At 48.5% G+C, this 18,632-nt stretch overlaps 1 protein-coding gene across 8 annotated transcripts in view; it reads left to right on the top strand.

Moving 5' to 3' along the window:
• The window catches only part of il1rapl1a (interleukin 1 receptor accessory protein-like 1a), a 318,067-nt gene that overhangs the window by 256,390 nt on the left and 43,045 nt on the right, over positions 1 to 18,632 (top strand). For all 8 annotated transcript variants that reach the window (XM_061840540.1, XM_061840542.1, XM_061840543.1 and 5 more), the window contains one exon: positions 1,093 to 1,167. In XM_061840540.1, coding sequence (XP_061696524.1) covers positions 1,093 to 1,167 — 75 coding nt within the window. The remainder of the gene's footprint in view (positions 1 to 1,092; positions 1,168 to 18,632) is intronic.

Here is an 18,632-nt window from a genome sequence, read left to right as displayed (position 1 = left end):
AGACTGCATCGTCGACTCCTTTCCCAAAAGAGCTGAGTTTTCAAAGGGCTCGTTAGAGAGGTCTGGTAATAAGTCCGGAGAAGAACGCGTGAGAGGACACTCAGAGGAAGCATCTTTATTTTGGGGGGGGGGGGGGGGGGCTGAAAACGCTGCCGTTGCAAATTCACCGCTTCATAATTAGATGTGCCTGAAAAGTATGCTACCGGGAGTCGTCTGTTTTATTCAATACCGGCTTCTTCTTCTTCTCTCCCCCCCCCCCCCTCCCCCCATCTCTGAAATGCAAATGCGTGTGTACTCAAAGCAATATAGCCGAATAAAAATGTCGGGTTTGTCGAAGGAAGAGGACGGCGACGCAAACGCGGCGTCTAAACATAGACCCGACCTTGTTTCATTCACCTCTTAACTGCTCGGTCTTGTGGATACAACCAAAGCCCATCCCGCCCCCGCCCCTCCCTTTGAGGAGCGTGACCTTCCTCACGTAAACGCTCAATTGTTTTTCGCACCTTCATCTTAAAAAAAAACAAAAAACAAATCTGAATGTTGTTTGGCAAAAACCTCGAGTCCGAATGGTTTCAATCTGTCGAGCGGAAACTCGTCGAGCAGGCATTTGCGCAGTCGAGCTTGTTTGCCGTATTTGACACTTGTATTGTTACGATACTTGCGTACCTGTTATGTTAATTACCGCACGATTTCCCCTCGAAATTCGGGTGTGAAGTCGTCGGGCCGGAACAAAAAGAACGAGTTGTCAGCTGGGACGACAGTTGGCCGCGTTTTCGTCTGTCGCATTAAACAATTGCCCTGCAATTATCCGGCGACCGGCCGAGGGTGTCGTCTGCGTTCCTCCTAAAGTCAACTGCCGGAGTCCCGTCATGACTCTGAAAAGGATAAGAAGAATAGAAAATGAAAAAGAGGTGATAAGATAAATCGAAAAAAAAAAAAAAAAAAAAAAAGCCCTTTCAAATGTCTGCGGGATAAATGTTGAATACAAATCCCGAGGAAACGGTTTTCCATTTTCTCTGTCTTTTTTTTTTTTTTTTTTTTTTTTCCCCCCACTCCCTGACGATGTTAAAGTGTGTCCCCTCTCCTTTTCAGCCCCTTTGACCGACAAGCCGCCCAAGATCCTGTTCCCCTTGGAAAACAAGATTAGTAACATGGAACTGCAGCTCGGTAAGATTTGTTCCACTCTCACGTGACACTCGACAGACTTAATAAATCCACTCCAACACGCTTGAGGGTGCTGGGTAACGCCTGGATTTGCTGAAAAAAGAAAATGTGGTGTTTTCTAGGGATGGATTGATTGATCTTCAGGTGCGAAATTGATGATGTTTGATTTCTTGACTCTTGAAGCAGTTTAGGCAACGTCAAGAATACGCCTTGACTGCAACCAGTAGATGAACTCTAACTCGCAACTCTGATCTAAGAAAGAAGAACATAAGCTACATAACGTAAATTACTGACAAAAACTTTGGGATGTTGGCACTCACAGGAAATGACACGATCAATCAAAAGAGTACAACCGCGTAATCTTTATCGGCGAAGTTGATTTGACTTTCTGTAATCTTTTGAGCGCACGTGTCCAAATGTTCAATCATTCAGTACTTTTTGCAGAACTTTAACAAGGGGCTTCTTCTTCTTCTTCTTTTTTTCCGTTCGGCTTGTCGCCACAGCGTGTCATCTTTTTCCATCCAAGCGCATCTCGTGCATCTTCCTCTCTCACAGCCACACTCCTCATGTCCTCCCTCACAACATCCGTCAACCTTTTCTTTGGTCTTCCTCTTCCTCTCCCTCTTTTGCCTGGCAGCTCCATCCTCAGACTCTCTCGCCTCTGGACATGTCCAAACCGTCGACGTCTGCTCTCTCGCACCTTGTCTTTCTGCCACCTCCAGTCCTGCTTCCTGTTGTCTCTTCAGCGCCACCGTCTCTCATCCGTAGATCATGGCCGGCCTCCCCGCTGTTTTGTAAACTTTGCGGAGACTCTTCTGTCACATAGAACACCAGACACCTTCCGCCAACCTTTCCACCCCGCTTGGACCCGTTTCTTCACTTCCTGACCACACTCACCATCGCTTTGGATTGTTGACCCCAAGTATTTGAAGTCATCCACCCTCGCCATCTCTTCTCCCTGTAGCCTCACTCTCCCCCCTCCGCCCCTCTCATTCACGACCACGACGACACCTGACAATTGATCGCTAGCACCTCACCATTTCGAGGCTTGGAACGCGATGCTGTCACTGGGAGGTGGGCACTGATCTTCAGTTGTCCCTGAGTGCCACCAGCAGGTTGCAGCGAAGATGCAGAAAGACTGGAAGAGTCACAGAAGTGGACGTCTTTTGAAATGTTTGGAATTATAGATCAAATATTTGCTTGGAATTCTGAACTGAAAAAAAAAACAGACTGAAATCTTATACAGTTGGGAATATGAATTTAAAACTTCAGATTTGATTAATTACAAATAACGTAACGGTGGTGGTGCATTTTAGGCTTATCCCAAAATGCTCACGAACCTTTCGTGCGCATTGTATGCGCTGTAAATAGAAATCAACGAATTGCATCATCTAAGACCCCCCGGGCTATTTTGTCAACAATGGCGTGCCCACATGGCGCCCGGGTTCCATACGGCCGTCGGCCACATGGAGAGGCGGCCGCTGCCAATCGCCGTTGTTTGTCTTCGTCTTGACGTGGGGTCAAAACGTGGCCGACCACGCGTGAGCTCGCATGCAGCACGGGCGCAATGGCGTGCTGCTTCCTTTCTGAGCCCACGCTGGCCGGCACATGGCGCGGGGCCTCTCCGGTGAATGGGGTCCGTAATGCCGAAGCACATCACGCGAGACGGAGACGTGCGGAAAGCCGACGAGCGGCCGGCGTCGAGACAAAGACGGCGCAATGATTCAGCGCCAGTTGAGCTTTTTGTCTCCCACCTCACGCCGCCGACGCCGGGCAGGTAGCTGGGCGCACAGTTGGCTGATCAAGAGTGAAAAATTGCTGCCGTTGATAAACTGACAGGTTCGGCCTCGCATGTCAGCGCAGCCACACATGGACCGCCTGCACAATGCCGACCCTTCTGCTGTTTCCGTTGTTTGCGTTGGGCCGCTGATGAAATATGTTGCCGCAGTAACCTCAAAAGTCGAACGCAACCTTTTTTTCCGTCACGTCGGTTAACCTCGGATGTGAACGCCGGATGTCACAAAAGTATAAAATGGCAAAATGTTGAAAGGAACATATGGAAAATTAACTTCGTGATGGCTTGTATCCAAATACCCTAGCGGGTTCTCTGGGGTGATTGCCCGGCCACCAAGGGTGAAATGACAAGACCAAGTAAATCTGGATTTATATCCGGAAATTAAGTGAGCGAGCCAGCCGTTCTGCACTTCTGCGTCGTCGTTACATTACACTGGGGCTAATGTCCATAATGACCCCCACCCACGCGATGGCTTTCTCCGCCCACGACATGATCACCTTTGGCTGGGCGAAGATCCAGAGCCACCCTGAAATTGAAGACGTTCAAGATTGGACCTTCCACTGCATGGGTATGGATTTTTGTCCGCTTTCCTGGCAGCTGCGTGGCTTGTTCTAGCTTGTTCTGGTCTGCGTCTGTTCAGGTTGATTTAGCATCTCCCGTCGCCCTTGGAGGCACTCGGGGAGGGAATGAGAACAATAGATGTGAGCAATACACCAGGAAACTTCCACCGAGAGGCACTTGAACTCATCCGATTCTCCCATTTCGCTCTTGTTTTCACTCCGTGGCCGCCTGGAGTCGAAGTGATGGAAGTCCTGCTGATTGATTTGCTCAGTTCTACCATCCTAATTCCACAAATATATTACCGTATTTTCCGCACCATCAGGCGCACCTAAGAGCCTTTCGTTTTCTCAAAGGCTGAGAGTGCGCCTTATAACCAGGTGCGCCTTATATATGGCTCAATATTGAGCATTTAGCGCAGCCCATCTAATGGATGCATAACGTAACCCCAGCCTCTACTGTAGCATCTATTATGATAATGCAGTGCGCCTTATAGTGCGGAAAATACGTATGCTAGTATGCCAGTGTTGCTATCGTGCTGACTGTACTTTGTAGTTTTTTTGGGGGGGGGCTGAATGAGCAAGTGGCCAATTAGATTATGGATATTGCAATCTCACGTTTAATTGAAATGCATTCGTGACATCGTGCGTTTTCGTACCTTTTGAATAAATCAGTAGCTGGATACGTCATCATCGATACGGTGAATCATTCGCCCCTGTGGCTAACCAAAACAGAAGCACTGATTAAGTCACACGGACAGCTTGTCAGATGAACTAATGTACTGCAACTTATATATTTTTTTTTTTTTTTCACCTGTTGTGTGGAGATGTTTTCCCGGCAGAATGCTGTGAATGTTTTTTTTACTCGTCGCAGTTTTTATTTCGTGTTAAATTGCACTTATAATGTATCGTATTTCAACCAGGTAACGTGAATAATTGGTGGAAAACAAACAAATGTGTCAGAAGCTTCTTATTATTGTGCTGTCATCATACTGATCCAAAGATTGGACTGATGACCAACATCGGGGCTTTTTTTAGGGTAAAAAAAAAAAAAAAAAAAACACAATCAAGTACTACACGAGAAGAAAATATGCATGATGCATTACATCATGCACGGCTCCACCGCACACACCATGCGGAGTGTCCCGAATCAAGTAAATATTTGACAGCAAAGCTCTTTTGTCTGCGCGCAAGTTGTCTCTCCGCCAGTGTTTATTTGGGGTTTATTTCATCCCCCTCTTCCTTAATATTTGTCGAGTCACGCCCCGGGCAGCTTCATGGAGGTGCCGCGGCAGATTTATGGTGGCCAGAGCGCGCGGCGATGGGGGGCCGGCCCTCCCCGATTGTGAAGTTGCACGTGGAAGGAGATGGGCTGAAAAAAAAAAAGTGTGCAGTACGCAGGAAGATGAATAGGCAACCTTGCCGGGAAAGACGGGGCGGCCATTCTCATCTTAGATGTTGCTGCGGCACTTGCGCTTATCCACAAGGCCTAATCACACTTAGCTGGCTTGATACGACGTCAACGGACTGCGGCGCCTGGCGTATTGCAAGGCGGTGGACGACAAATCCACTTAAATGACTGAGAATGCTCCAACGGGACAATGGTTTTTCACACATTTCGGCCGCTTGTATCCGGGTTCTTCTTCTTTCGGTCACGACCCACAGCTCATGCCCATAGGTGCGGGTAGGAACGTAGATCGACTGAGAATTGAGAGCGTTGCCTTTCGACTTAGCTCCCTCTTTACCACAACGGAGCGATACAAAGTCGGCATCACTGCAGATGCTGTTGATCTCCCGCTCCGTTCTTCCCTCACTCGTGAACAAGACCCCAAGGTACTTGAAGTCCTCTACTTGGGGGAGGATCTCATCCCCGACCTGGAGAGGGCACGTCACCCTTTTCTGACTGAGGACCATAGTCTTGGATTCGGAGTTCTGATTCTCATCCCAGCCGCTTCACACTCGGCTGTGAATTGTTCCAGTGAGAGCTGGAGATCTTGATGGAACCAACAGAACCGCATCATCTGCAAAGAGCAGAGGGGCCGAAATGAGTTTCCCCCGCAGGGTGTCCGGGCTCTCCCTTAGAGATAGGGTGAGAAGCATCCAGGAGGGACTCAGTGTCGAGCCACTGCTCCTCCGCGTTGAGAGGAGCCAGATGAGGTGGCTGGGGCATCTGATCCGGATGCCTCCCGGACGGCTCCCTGGTGAGGTGTTCCGGGCACGTCCCACTGGAAAGAGACCCCGAGGACGACCCAGGACACGCTGGAGAGACGATGTCTTTTGGCCGGCTTGGGAACGCCTCGGGATCCCTCCGGAAGAGCTGGAAGAAGTGGCTGGGGGAAGGGAAGTCTGGGTATCCCTGCTGAAGCTACTTCCCCCGTGACCCGACCAGGAAAAGCGGTAGATAATCGAAGAATGGAAGTCTAAGAAAAGCATTGTTTTGAAAGGCATTCATCACTTGGCTTCTGGAACCTCCACCTTCTGCAGCACATTTATAGAATACAAACACAAATGAATACGAAAGTGATTCGTCATGTTTGGAATCATTTGTTCCCGTCTCCAGTTGCCATAAGAAGGTTTTATTAACTGTACAACGTACAACTACGTAAAAGCACAAAACGCAGTTTGTGGTAACTCGCAACTGACCATTTCTGTTTAGGAAGAGTACTCGTCCCGTCAAACTACACGAATCCAGACAGACAGATTAAGATGTCGTTAACATGGTTTTTCTTGTACAGCAGAAACTAAATTTTCATCATATCAAGCCCAACGTTACCACATTGATGATATGAGCCTTCTGTCAAAGAGCAAAAATAAAAACAACCTGGCAACGCCAATAAAACAGCTAATGTCAGCGTTAATAATAATATAAATAGGCTCAATAATGGAACGTAAAACATATGTAATACACACGTAACGCTCTTGCTTCTGATCATAAGTGACTTGCATCGGGTGAGCTAGCTAGCCAGTCAGCGGCTAAGTAGCTCGCGGCTAATCGAGAACTTTACATTTTCAGTCAGTGGTCCTTCTTGTAAAATGGCGCAAATAAATGATAAGCCTTCCAAATTAAAAGCATTACAGCACTAAAGATGATCCGCATCCGAAGTACCCAAACTTTTACTTAAACCACACTCTGAGTTAGGACTCCTAAGATTTGCGCTTTAAGGCAGCTTTCTTTTTCTTGGAAGTCTTTGGATCTTCTACATCTTTTCTGGGGTTATTCTTGATCTTTTCCACTTTCTGGAGGAAGTCTTTTTTTTAATTCATTTTTGCGTAAGCAGCCTGCAGTCTCACTTTTAACTGCGGTATCATCAGAGGCGTCAGAGCAACTTGGGGAGTTTTTGGGCGGCGCTCATCAGGCACTTGCAACAAAGAGCGGAACCGTGCTTACAAATCATTGATTTCAACGATAGGAATGCATTCAAATATTGAGAAAATGGAGCCAAATAGGGACAAATATGGAAGTGTGTCTCTCTGTGGGGCCCCGCAGAAAGGGTCCAAGGGACCAGTACCGATCCATGGACTGTGTTTGGGGACTGCTGATCCTCATCACCTCCGCGCTTTACGACCGTTGCTCGGGTAGGACATATTTTCCCAGGAAAACTCCAAACGTCGCGAGCGTCAAGGTTCCATCATGACGTCCGCATGGCCGCTTTGTTGTCGGGGTCCCGGGAGGGCGGGGCTAACACGCGCGATGATGCTAGTGCGCTGCTCAGGTTGCGAGGGGGGCATTTGTGCGATAATTGTCACCGATTGAGGACTTTTACCGTCCCCCAAAGCAAACAGATGGACACGCTGGAGCGGAAAGTAATGAAAGCATTATTTCACAGATCGGGACACAAGCGCGTGGGCGACGACAACAACATCGCTCACGTTCGCCATCTGCAGCAAGGAAGATGGCCGACGTCCCTCGCCCTGCTCCCCATCTATCTTCATCATCTCCGTCTTAGTCGCCGGCAACGCCGCCGGCGTCCTGACGTCCGGACGCAGGTTTTTCATTTCGATCGGGCGGCAATTAGGAGATTCGCCTGTGCAGCCAGCACAGATCCGGGCAAATCTTACGGATTGGCTGCGAGCTCCGGAAGGTTAATGTTTATGTCAACCTTGGCGCTCGTTCCCACACTGCGACGTGCGCAATGTGTCGACTGTTTTTCCTCTTCCAAGTTTTCCAGAGCCATCTCCAAAGCGGCGCTAATATCCTTAATAGACATTTTTAAACTGCAATTCAGCTTGTTTGGATTCGCCATTTATTGCTCGTTTGGGTGCCGCGGCGAGATTAGAAAAAGGGAAAATTGGAAAAAAAAGAAAAAAATGAACAGTTTATCATGTATTTGCTTAAGTCTTTGTGTGCTAAAAGGCCCAACAATTTCAAAAATATATCGAGTTTAGGGCGGCACGGTGACTCAGCTGGTGAAGCGTTGGCCTCGCAGTTCTGAGGTCCCGGGTTCAATCCCGGCCCCGCCTGTGTGGAGTTTGCATGTTCTCCCCGTGGCTGCGTGGATTTTCTCCTTGCACATCCCAAAAAAACAACATTGCAACATTAATTGGACACTCTAAATTGCCCCTCGGTGTGGCTGTTGGATATGCCTTGCGATTGGCTGGCGACCAGTTCAGGGTGTAGCCCGCCTCCTGCCCGTTGACAGCTGGCATAGGCTCCAGCGCTCCCCGTGACCCTCGTGAGGATAAGTGGCAAAAGAAAATGGAAGGATGGATGTACAAACCTGCATGTGACCTTGATGAACGGCACTGACACGGAACGCCGGAACCAAGTCAGCCTGGCAATTTTCAGCCTGAAGCGTTTGAAACAATGCAAGGTCAAACCATAAATCATATTTGATAAGAAGATAAGTGTGTAGATGTGGCCCTTTTCATCGCCTTCGATCCCGGACACCCACTTTTTGACCGTGCCGTAGCCTATTGCAGTTTTGCACTTTTTGGCACAGCCGCAATCACTTTTGCCACAACAGGGGTGGAAACGTTCGTGTCGGACGTTCAACACGTTTGTACCACGTTTGTCGTTTGTTGGAGGTGTGCGATATTGCCGTGACTGTGCGCGCTACCACGCCGTAGTCCAGTCTTCTTCTTTTCCTTTCGGCTTGTCCCGTTAGGGGTCGCCACATCGTGCCATCTTTTGCCATCTAAGCGAATCTTGTCCATAATTCCTCTCTACCACCCACAGTCTTCATGTCCTCCCTCACAACATCCATCAACCTGTTCTTTGGTCTTCCTCTCGCAGTAGTCCAGTATTTCAAGATGCGTTACGACGACGGTTGGCTGACCTCGGAACCGCTTCTTCAACTTAGTCGATTGTTTTTGCACCCACAACGTAACGTTAGTGTTCTGCCTTTCCGGTTTTTCACCACCAGCGGGCAGATCCCGCCTCTGTGGTTGCTTTGATGCGGTTTCCTGATCGATTTGCTTCCCTGATTCCATGTTCCATTTACGCAGAAAATCCCCTCTTCTGCAACCCTTTTGAAAGAGGATTTTTTTTTTTTTTTTTCCCCTCCAAATATCTTGACGCCTTGCCGACCTCCCCCGGTCACGTCATCGAGGATCAGACGGCGGCCTGAAGACTTTTGAAGTTGCGGGCTGCCCTCTCCCGAACTCGAGCGTCCAATCTTTCCCATCCCTCGCTTTCTCCTCGTCGCTCGTGTGACAGTGTTGTGTCTTGAGCACAGCTGTGACATGTCACCCAACTCCGGCGAGGAGGTGAAATTGAAATTGACGTTGCTCTGGAGAGTTGCACCGGGGTCAGCCCACAGCCACGTCTCCGAATTGCCTCTTTTCGCGTGGATGCTCTCTATCTGCCCACGTACGCACACGTTTATCGGACCGCTTCTCCGGCTGGGGGGGGGGCAAAACCACATTTGGACATATGGTCTAATGTCAACCACAATCTGAGCTTCAGTTTCTTTGGATTTCGGAACATTTTTTTTCCCCCATAGAAAACAATGGCAAGAGAAAAATTTAGCTCAAAGAGTTGCCATTGGGCGGAACGGTGGATCAGTTGGTAAAGCGTTGGCCTCACAGTTCTGAGGTCCCGGGTTCGATCCCAATCTCAATTTGCATGTTCTCCCCGTTCCCGCGTGGCTTTTCTCCAGGCACTCCGGTTTCCTCCCACATGCCAAAAACACGCAACATTAATTAGGACACTCTAAATTGCCCCTAGGTGTGATTGTGAGTGTGAGTGTTTGTCTTCATCCGCCTTGCGATTGGCTGGCGACCAGTTCAGGGTGTGCTGCCCTCTGCTACTCCTGCCCGTTGACAGCTGGGATAGGCTCCAGGACTCCCCGTGACCCTCGTGTGGATAAGCAGCAAAGAAAATGGATGGCTTGACATTATTTAAAAAAAAAAAAAAACAAGAAATACTAATATTAAAACCCCCGTTTTGATCAAATTGTACCTCACGCATCTAATTTGTAACTTGTTAACTTGTGGTGTTGCATTTTAAGAAGCCGCTTTTTACATAATTTCCACCAATAGCCAAAGATGAAGGGAAACAAAAAGTTGGGACACATTAAGGATTTTTTTTTTTTTTTTTTTAGGAGGGGGGGGGATCAAAATTAGAAAAGAATGAACAATGATGTTTAAAAAAAAAAAAAAGTGTGTAAGTCGAGGCAGAACTGACAATTATGTTGTGTTTTTCAATGTTGGGCTGTTCCAGACCGATAAGGAGTTACTGGCACCATAGCTTAGGTTGACTCTGTTGCCGTTGACTTTTTCAATGGTTGGCCTCGTTTTGAATGCCTTTGCAGTTTTTCCTATAGTGGTGCAGTATGGGACCTCGGAGAATACAAATGAATGTTAGTTTAATCTTTTTTTTTCCTTTTTTTTTTTTTTTAAATGAGCAACACGTTTTAATGAGATGCAAATGTACTGCTATTTTGTTTAGTCATCAAAGAGATTATCTGCTGAGCGGGTAGAGTGAAAAATAGCGCGCACAAATGCGTTGCAAAATTGGAACGCTCCAACTCTTGGGGTGCGTTTTTGTTACGTAAAGCACTATTCAATTATTTGTTTCCCCTTTGGACTCCTTGGTGTCAGGGAATTCCACAATGCAGGGACGGGGCAGTGACGTTTGACATGTTAAGGGGCAATTATCACGGTCAGACATTTTTTTTTAGATATAGAGTAATGGGTTAATCAGACGCTGTTTAGTGGAGTGAAAAATTGCATTGGCCAATGCATCGTGCTTTAATTATGTTGGTTAAAAAAAAAGTATATGGTACACTATAAAGATATACGGTAAGGGGATCAATATTGGATTAGTAAGTGGAATATTTTCCATATCCTTGTGCTAGCTATCCAAGACCACTGTGTAAAATAGCTTTAAAGGTCATGTTGCAGATCTGCATGATTATTTTTGATGTTATCATTCATGTTGCTTGCAGCCCCCCCCCCCCCCCCCCCCAACAACCTCCGTGCCCCGGCTGCTCGGTGACCCGCGCTGCCCGGCGCGGTAACTAGTGTGTCAGCAGAACAAAGCGAAATGTTTAAGCGTGTGAGCGGTCATCATTTTTCACCGAGTAGCGCGGGAGAGAAGGCTGCGGCGTAATAAATGAAGCGAAAGCGACGCGGAACAGGGCCTGATGGCAGAGAGAGTGAGAAAGCGAGACTGAGGGGGTTGAGGGGGCTGGGTTGAGGGTTTATGCCAGGATGCACAGAAACGTGCGAGACAGACACAACACAAAACTCTGCGTCACATACAGACGCTTGTTTAGCGCTCGCTTGATATTAGCCGGGTAAAGAAACCCAGAAGAACAGAGCGCTTGAGCCTTCATTCACAAGAGCTTGTTTGTTCCCCGAGGCGGCCGCCTGTCGCTGGACTGTCAGCCGCTGTCTTATAGTGGCTGTAGTTTTACAGGCCTGTCCGGCATGCCTGCCTCTAATAGACCTTATCAGGAGCCGTTGAGCCGATTCAGCGTCTTCAATCGGTGGCAGACGCTCTCGCTGAGAAAGAGCCGTCTGACTGGCTCCTCGCGCCGTTGCCCAATTAACGTCATTGTTGGCCTTTCCGGAGAAAAGATGAGTCTCAGAAAAGGAGACGCAAGGCAAAAAGTTTTGGGCAGATAACTTTCTGCTAAGGCAGTGTCATGGGCTTGTTACCTTCAAGAAATACTCTTTGAAACACAAGTCATTTGATGCGTTACTCGTTTCCATTTACATGTCAGTCATAGATCTGATAGTATCGTTAATCACATAGCTGACAACGGGTCCAACTTGCCACCGATTGGGAAAGTAATGGTGTGGGGTCAAAACTCCACTCAGTGCCCCAGTCACAATATCCCACTTTGATAAACATAGTTCACCTTTCTACATACGACAGCCACAATAAATCATTAGTTGGTCAAGTTGGCATGTTGCCATCACTAATGAAGTGTGTCACGTAGCCACACGGTCAAATCCTTCTCGATACTCGACCCCATTCACAATAAAATAACCTTGAGATTAAATGTCCACAAATCCAGTGCGCAGTCCACCTTTTGGTTAAGTAAAGTGGTATAAGTAGCTTGTTTCCATAAATCTCATATTTTGTCGAACCATTAGTAATGTAGTGGCAGCAGGGTTCAAATCCCACTCAGTGAAATCACCGAGGCAAGTCGAGCCGAACTGACCTTGCGCTAAAGGTGATGCTTCCTCTGTTTGTTACCAGAACGTAGACTGCGCCGAAACGGACTTTACCAGTTAACTCTTAGGACCACGCCCCCACTGAGGTCGTCCGATTTGACTCGTCTACCTGGCCTGCGCTCTTCCTTAACCTGACAATGTCTGTCAACGTGGATATTCCGTCTTGTCCGTCAAGTGCTTTGAGTATGCACACGCGGCACAGTATGAGTGTGTGTGTGTATTAATAACCCCGCCATTATCCAGTTTGCTCAGAGCACTCTCGTTGAATCAGTCACCGCCAAAGATTTCTTCCCTTTTAAGCGAGGGCGATGTCTTTAAAGAGAAGTGATTTAGGTAATGGTAGCTTTTACCTCGTCTGCATCTGATGTTGGGGCCCACTGACAGGTAATCAAAGGGAAGGCGCGCCCCACTCATCCCCCCCCCCCCTCGCCCTTTTTTTCGTACAACAAAGGCAGATAGGAGGAAAAGGCAGCATTAAGGAGATTCAACTTTAGGATTTACACTTTCCCCCCCCAAAAAAACTGCCACCCGGCAGGAAAGGCGCATCGCTTCCGGTAACGCAATCAGTAAGAATCAAGAGAAAAACTGGTGCAGTAAATTTACAGTAATGGGAAGGAATCGGAGAAGTGAGAATAAATGATGAGGCCGGGGATGGCGTTGGCACTGAAACGACACGCACGAAGAGGGAAGCGAGTAGGGAAAAGGCGGCTTTGCCATTCACTTTGAAGCTTGCTCCACTTCTGTCTGCCTTTACGTAACCCGCCGCCGAAGAAAAACAAGCGCCACAGAAAACAAGGCAAGGTGCAGCGGGGGAGAAATGAGAAAGCGGGCGAGTCACAACGCCCAAACTCGGGCCTACTGATGTTCCTGACGATCCGGTGGCAGCGTTTGGACGACAGAGTTTGACGCTTAGCTGCACGGAGCTTTGGTGTTGAGTAATGCATCGTGGACCAAAATCAAAAAAAAAAAAAAAAACCAGGCAGATCGTTGAGCTGTACCGAGAGATGCTGGAACGGCGCGTTCGCGGAGAGGACCGCTGGACAGAACAAGATGAAGAGAAACACAAGGAGGGGAAGAATGAACAGATGAGAGAGGAGGATCGTCCCCGGAGGGCTTCCTGCAGTTGGCGGCCTATCTTTTCCTCCTTCGATGTTTTCCTCTTACGTAAGATCTGATGGCTCGGCTCAGCTGAGGCCCGTCGCTTCGTGCGTCGTCATTAGCGCGATATGAATACAGACGATAAACAACGACGAGGAACGACCGAGAAAGGTGAGGCTGCCCCCGAGGGAGTCCTACACGGTGAACACAATTTGCCGTTTAACAATGACGACGACACTAAAACGTAAAAGGCGGGATTCCCGGGTGTCGTGACTCGGGAAAAACCTGGAAAACCAGTTTTCCGGGCACTGCACGTGCTGGCAACATGCAGTCACTTTCTCTGAGGCAAAATCTATTCTTGGGTTTTTGTTTTCTTTCAGCTATCCTTCCATCCGTTTCCTGAGCCGCTTATCCTCAGGGCGGCCGCGGGAGTGCTGGAGCCATTCCACAGCTGTCATCGTACACCCTGGACTGGTTACCAGCCAATCGCAGGACACACGGAGAAGGACGACAGTCGCTATAAAATGAAATGATGTGGAAACTGTTGGGCGTAGTTCACTGATGGTGTATTGGTACACACGCCTGTCTTTGGCCTGCGTTTAATTCCCGGTCAGTGATTGTGTCTATGTGGCCTGTGACTGACTGGCGACCGGTTCAGGGTGTAGTCCGCCATTCGCCTGAATTTAGCTCTCCTGCCACCCTTTGCGAGGAAGAGTGGCTCGGAAAATGGATGAATGGATGTCTTGTGGCGGCACGGTTGCTCAGCTGGTAGAGCGTTGGCCTCACAGTTCTGAGGTCCCGGGTTCAATCCCAGCCCTCCCTGTGTGGAGTTTGCATGTTCTGCCCGTGCCCGCGTGGGTTTTCTCCAGGTGGGCACTCCGGTTTCTTCCCACATCCCAAAAACACGCGACATTAATTGGACACTAAATTGCCCCAAGGTGTGATTGTGACTGCGGCCATTTGTCTCTATGTGCCCTGCGATTGGCTGGCAACCAGTTCAGGGTGTACCCCGCCTTGGCTCCAGCACTCCCCACGACCCTTGTGAGGATAAGCGACTAAGAAGATGGATGGATGGATGGATGTCTTGTGCTGGTATTTATGGACCGGCATAAAATTCTACAGGTTGCGAGTTTGAATCTGAGCTCAGATCTTTGTGTGCGGGGGTTCAAGTCCTCACCGCGTGGATTTTCTGCAGGTCGGCTACTCGGCCTTCCGCTCGCATTTTGAAACGTTCATGTGACATTTTGTCAAGTGTGAATGTCATTGGTGGTTTGTTTACACGTGGCCTGCGATCGGTGACGGGTTTCGGGTCCATGCTGAGGATACCGTCCACGTCACAACAACAAGTCTCTGCGAGGGGTTATTCTCCCTTGTGAGGATTCTCTCGGGGCTCTCCGGCTTCCTCTCACCGTCCCGAAACAAGCACATTAGCTTCACTTAAGACTTGATAGTCTCATCTTCCCCACCATTTGGTTTGCATTCAATAAATCCTGATTGGGCTAATTTTAGCACTCGGCGGCGTTGAAGCAGAAGCTACATTAGCAACTTGATTAGCGTGACATCGCCACGGCGAGACGATGTTTCTCATTGAATTAACCGAGACCAGACAGAGACCTCGAAATACACGAGCAAACTGCAGAGTACTACGACTTGTATTCCCAGCACACCGGCAGAAGAGGGCTGAAAAGTGGAACATTATATTATTATGTATATTGATATTTTGGGCCCTATGCAATGGAAATACTTCCATCCTGGAGGGTTGTAAGTGAACTCTTGGATGGGCCCCAGCTCCTTGTTCCCCTTAACAGGATAAAAAGGAGAAAAAATGAAATTTGGGCTTCCAAAGAGAGAGAGAGAGAGAGAGAGAGAGAGAAATATTAGTGTATCGAATATGGAGCTGGATCAGCACTGAACAATTCGGTCAGGGAAAAATGATCTCCTGCAGAGTGTGAACCGTGAGAAGAACACATTGAGCACAAGTGGCATGAAGGAGTGGTTGAATGCAAGCGTGCAGAGGACAAATGCGTGCCCCCGCTGCCTTCCAGCGACCATTCATCGGCCCCTTTTTTTGACTCCCCGAGCCGGCGACGCGAGAGGCCGCCGCTGTTCCGTCTTGCTGTCGTCAGCGAAAGGTTTGATGAGGAAACCGGAGGTGGAGGACGAGCGAAACGCGTCTCGGTCGTTGTATTTCCCGCGGCTGCGTCGTTCGTCGGCGGGAGGGGAGGCCGGCGAGCCGCCGAAATCCGCAGTCGCCGCGCTGAAGCGTGCGATTGTTGTTAGCGATGCCCTCATTCTGCTCGGCTGTTGATTTTCTTATGACAATCAATCTCCTTAATGCCACCGTCGCCCACGGCGGCTTACGTTGCCACGGAGACGGCGAGATCTGCCGCGACGACCGCCCGAGGAAGAGGAACGCGGGCGTGCGGATGCGTCGACGGCTCGTTTTTAATTGCCATTTGCGGCGTGCGTCCTCGGCGCGGTCGGTAATTCGAGAGGCGCGGCGTGGGGTAAATAGCTTTGACTGGTTCACAAGTGCGTTAATGTACTCTCCGCGGTTGTCTTCACCCCCCCCCCCCAACCCTCACCCGGCCTCTCGGGCCCGCTAGTTACACATCCATATTCCGCGAGACGAGGTCGAAACGTGCAAGTAATAGCCGCGTTAAAATAGGCTGCCGTGTGTGTTGTTTTTTTTTTTTTCATTAAAAAAAATACATCCACAAGGTCGAATCCAAGGCGACAGTTTTTTGCGTCTTCTCTTTTTTTTACGAGATGTTTCATCTTTTAAAAATGAAAGATATTCTTTCTCAGCGCAATAACAACGGCCAGTTGCGTTTTAATCAACGTCTGTGGACTGCCAAGAGTCGAACGACTGAGACGCAATACAAAATCAACCATTTTTTTAGATGTTTAGATATTCAGAATCGCTGTCCTACACCTTGGTCATGTGATTTCTTGCTAATAATTTATGATCTAAATCTAGATCATAATTCCTGTTAAATCTGGAGTTTCTTCTCTGATCACGGCTTTCCATTGACACACACAAAAAAAGATGAACACCAGATGAGGTTTTTTTTTTTCCGAATTGAGCCCGCAGAACGACGACACAATTTCCTGTCGCAATTTCAGCCTTCTCTGCAATTTCTCCTCCCCGCTTATCTCCTTCCGCTGCTAACTACCTTCTTCATCAGGCACTCTAACTACCAGTTTTACGTCCTTTAATAACTACTCTCGGTGGTGGTAATCACCCCTTATGGGAAGAAAAAAAAGAAGGGAATTCCGTTGCCATGGATGCGCAGCGGGAAGGCGTGATGCAGAAGGATTGCATACAGATTCCATATGTCAAGAAGAAAGGGCAGCTTTTTTTAAATGAATAAATATACGTTTATATACATATTTATATTCAAGAAAGAAAAATGATCTGAATGTTTTCCAGCGTACGATTGGCAGGTAGCGGGAGGTCAAACCCTTTTTTGGATCCAATCAATCTGAAGAAAAAGCCCATTTATTTTTAATGATGTCAAGATAACGGAAGTCGCCGGGAAGAACCTTATTCATTTTTAAATATTCCCCGGGACATAATGGCCGACGTCTTCGTTATCAGAGTTCGCGTCTCTCGCCGCCGTTCCAACCGGCCAGATATTTTCAACCCGTGCACTCCAATTATAAAACGGTATTTATTTTTCAATTTCGCTCAACACGGTCGAGGGCAGGTCGGGCGTCGAATGCGCGCCGTCCCGTGACACTCCGTCCGCCATCTTTGAACACATGACCCGGTGCGCTTTTATTTCCCGTCTTTTGGATACTCGCAAAAACATTTCCATAATCATAGAACTCAATGAAATAACATTGCAACACAAGATGTGTTGTGGCATATTATCGATGCAATTAATGATCCATCCATCCATTTTCTTCGCCGCTTATCCTCACGAGGGTGGCGGGAGTGCAGGATTCTATCCCAGCTGTCAACAGGCAGGAGGCCCTGAACTGGTTGCCAGCCAATCGCAAGGCACATCAAGACAAACAGCCGCAATCACACCTATGGGCAATTTAGAGTGTCTAATTAATGTTGCATGTTTTTGGAATGTGGGAGGAGAAAACCCACGCAGGAACCTGGAGAACATGCAAACTCCAAACAGGCGGGTCCGGGATTGAAACCGGGACCTCGGAACTGTGAGGCCAACGATTTCCAGCTGAGCCACCATGCCGCCGTAATTCATGAATATCAGACAAATTTTAGCTATACACGACAGTGTTTAACTTCTGGCTCCGCTCGTATGATTCAAGAGATGGATAGCTAATAAAGGTTGAATAATGGTGCCAGTTTGAGCTTTGGATGAAGTGTTTCACTTCAAATTATTTGGAGTATTCAGGGTTTCAATATTTGGAAATTTCTGTTTTACATCCATCCATCCATCCATTTTCGACCACTTCTCTGGGTTGAGTCGCGGGGGAAGAACCTTCAGCAGGGATACCAAGATTTCCCTTTCCCCAGCCACTTCTTGCAGCTCTTCCGGAGGGATCTCGAGGCGTTCCCAGGCCAGCCGAGAGACGGAGTCTCTCCAGCGTTTCCTGGGTCGTCCATCGGGGTCTCTTTCCGGTGACCACGGAGGCGTCCGGGAGGTATCCGGATCAGATGCCCCAGCCTCCTCATCTGGCTCCTTTCGATGCAGAGGAGTAGCGGCTCGATACTGAGCCCCTCCTGGATGCTTCTCAAAAGTTCTCTAAGGGAGAGTCCGGACACCCTGCGGTGGAAACTCATTTCAGCCGTTTGGATCCGAGATCTTGATCTTGATCCACGGCTCGTGCCCATAGTTGAGGGTAGGAATGTAGAGCGACCGGTAAATCGAGATCTTCGCCTTTGGACTTAGCCCCCTCTTGACCACAACGGACCGATACAAAGTTTTACAGAGCATTTGAAAAGTCAACCGGTGTCAGGGAACGGTTTCACTGCTCTGCCGTGCTGTGAGCAGATTGCACAAATCATCAGCACACGTGTAGCGTCGTGTACACCGGCGCTACCATCGCTCACACGGAATGAGTGAGAGGCAGTCGGGGAGGATGAAAAGTGGAAACATTGCTTCATAAATTGCCGTCAGCGCGGGGGGAAAAGAGGAAGCTGCCAACGGGATGAATTGACCGCCACGAGTCCAAGAATAAGTGGCTCGGCTGTGTTTGCGAGTACGGCCGATGGAAGGGGAGGAAGTAGCGATGATTGACGGTTGATCAGGTGATTCATGTGATCCACAGAGCCCTGTGCAACTTCAGAATAGCTGCAGAAGAAGAAAATCAATCATAGAGCACATTCCCGAGGGTCAGTGGAAGGCCCACAGAATCCCAAGCGTGTATGTGGAACTTTTTTTAGGATTAACAATTCATATCATTAGATGCAATAT

Source organism: Syngnathoides biaculeatus, chromosome 14 (genome assembly GCF_019802595.1).
Source record: "Syngnathoides biaculeatus isolate LvHL_M chromosome 14, ASM1980259v1, whole genome shotgun sequence".
In the NCBI taxonomy this organism is placed as follows: Eukaryota; Metazoa; Chordata; class Actinopteri; order Syngnathiformes; family Syngnathidae; genus Syngnathoides; species Syngnathoides biaculeatus.
The sequence above is the reverse complement of the archived record's forward strand: the minus strand, read 5'-3'. Positions and strand labels throughout refer to the sequence as shown.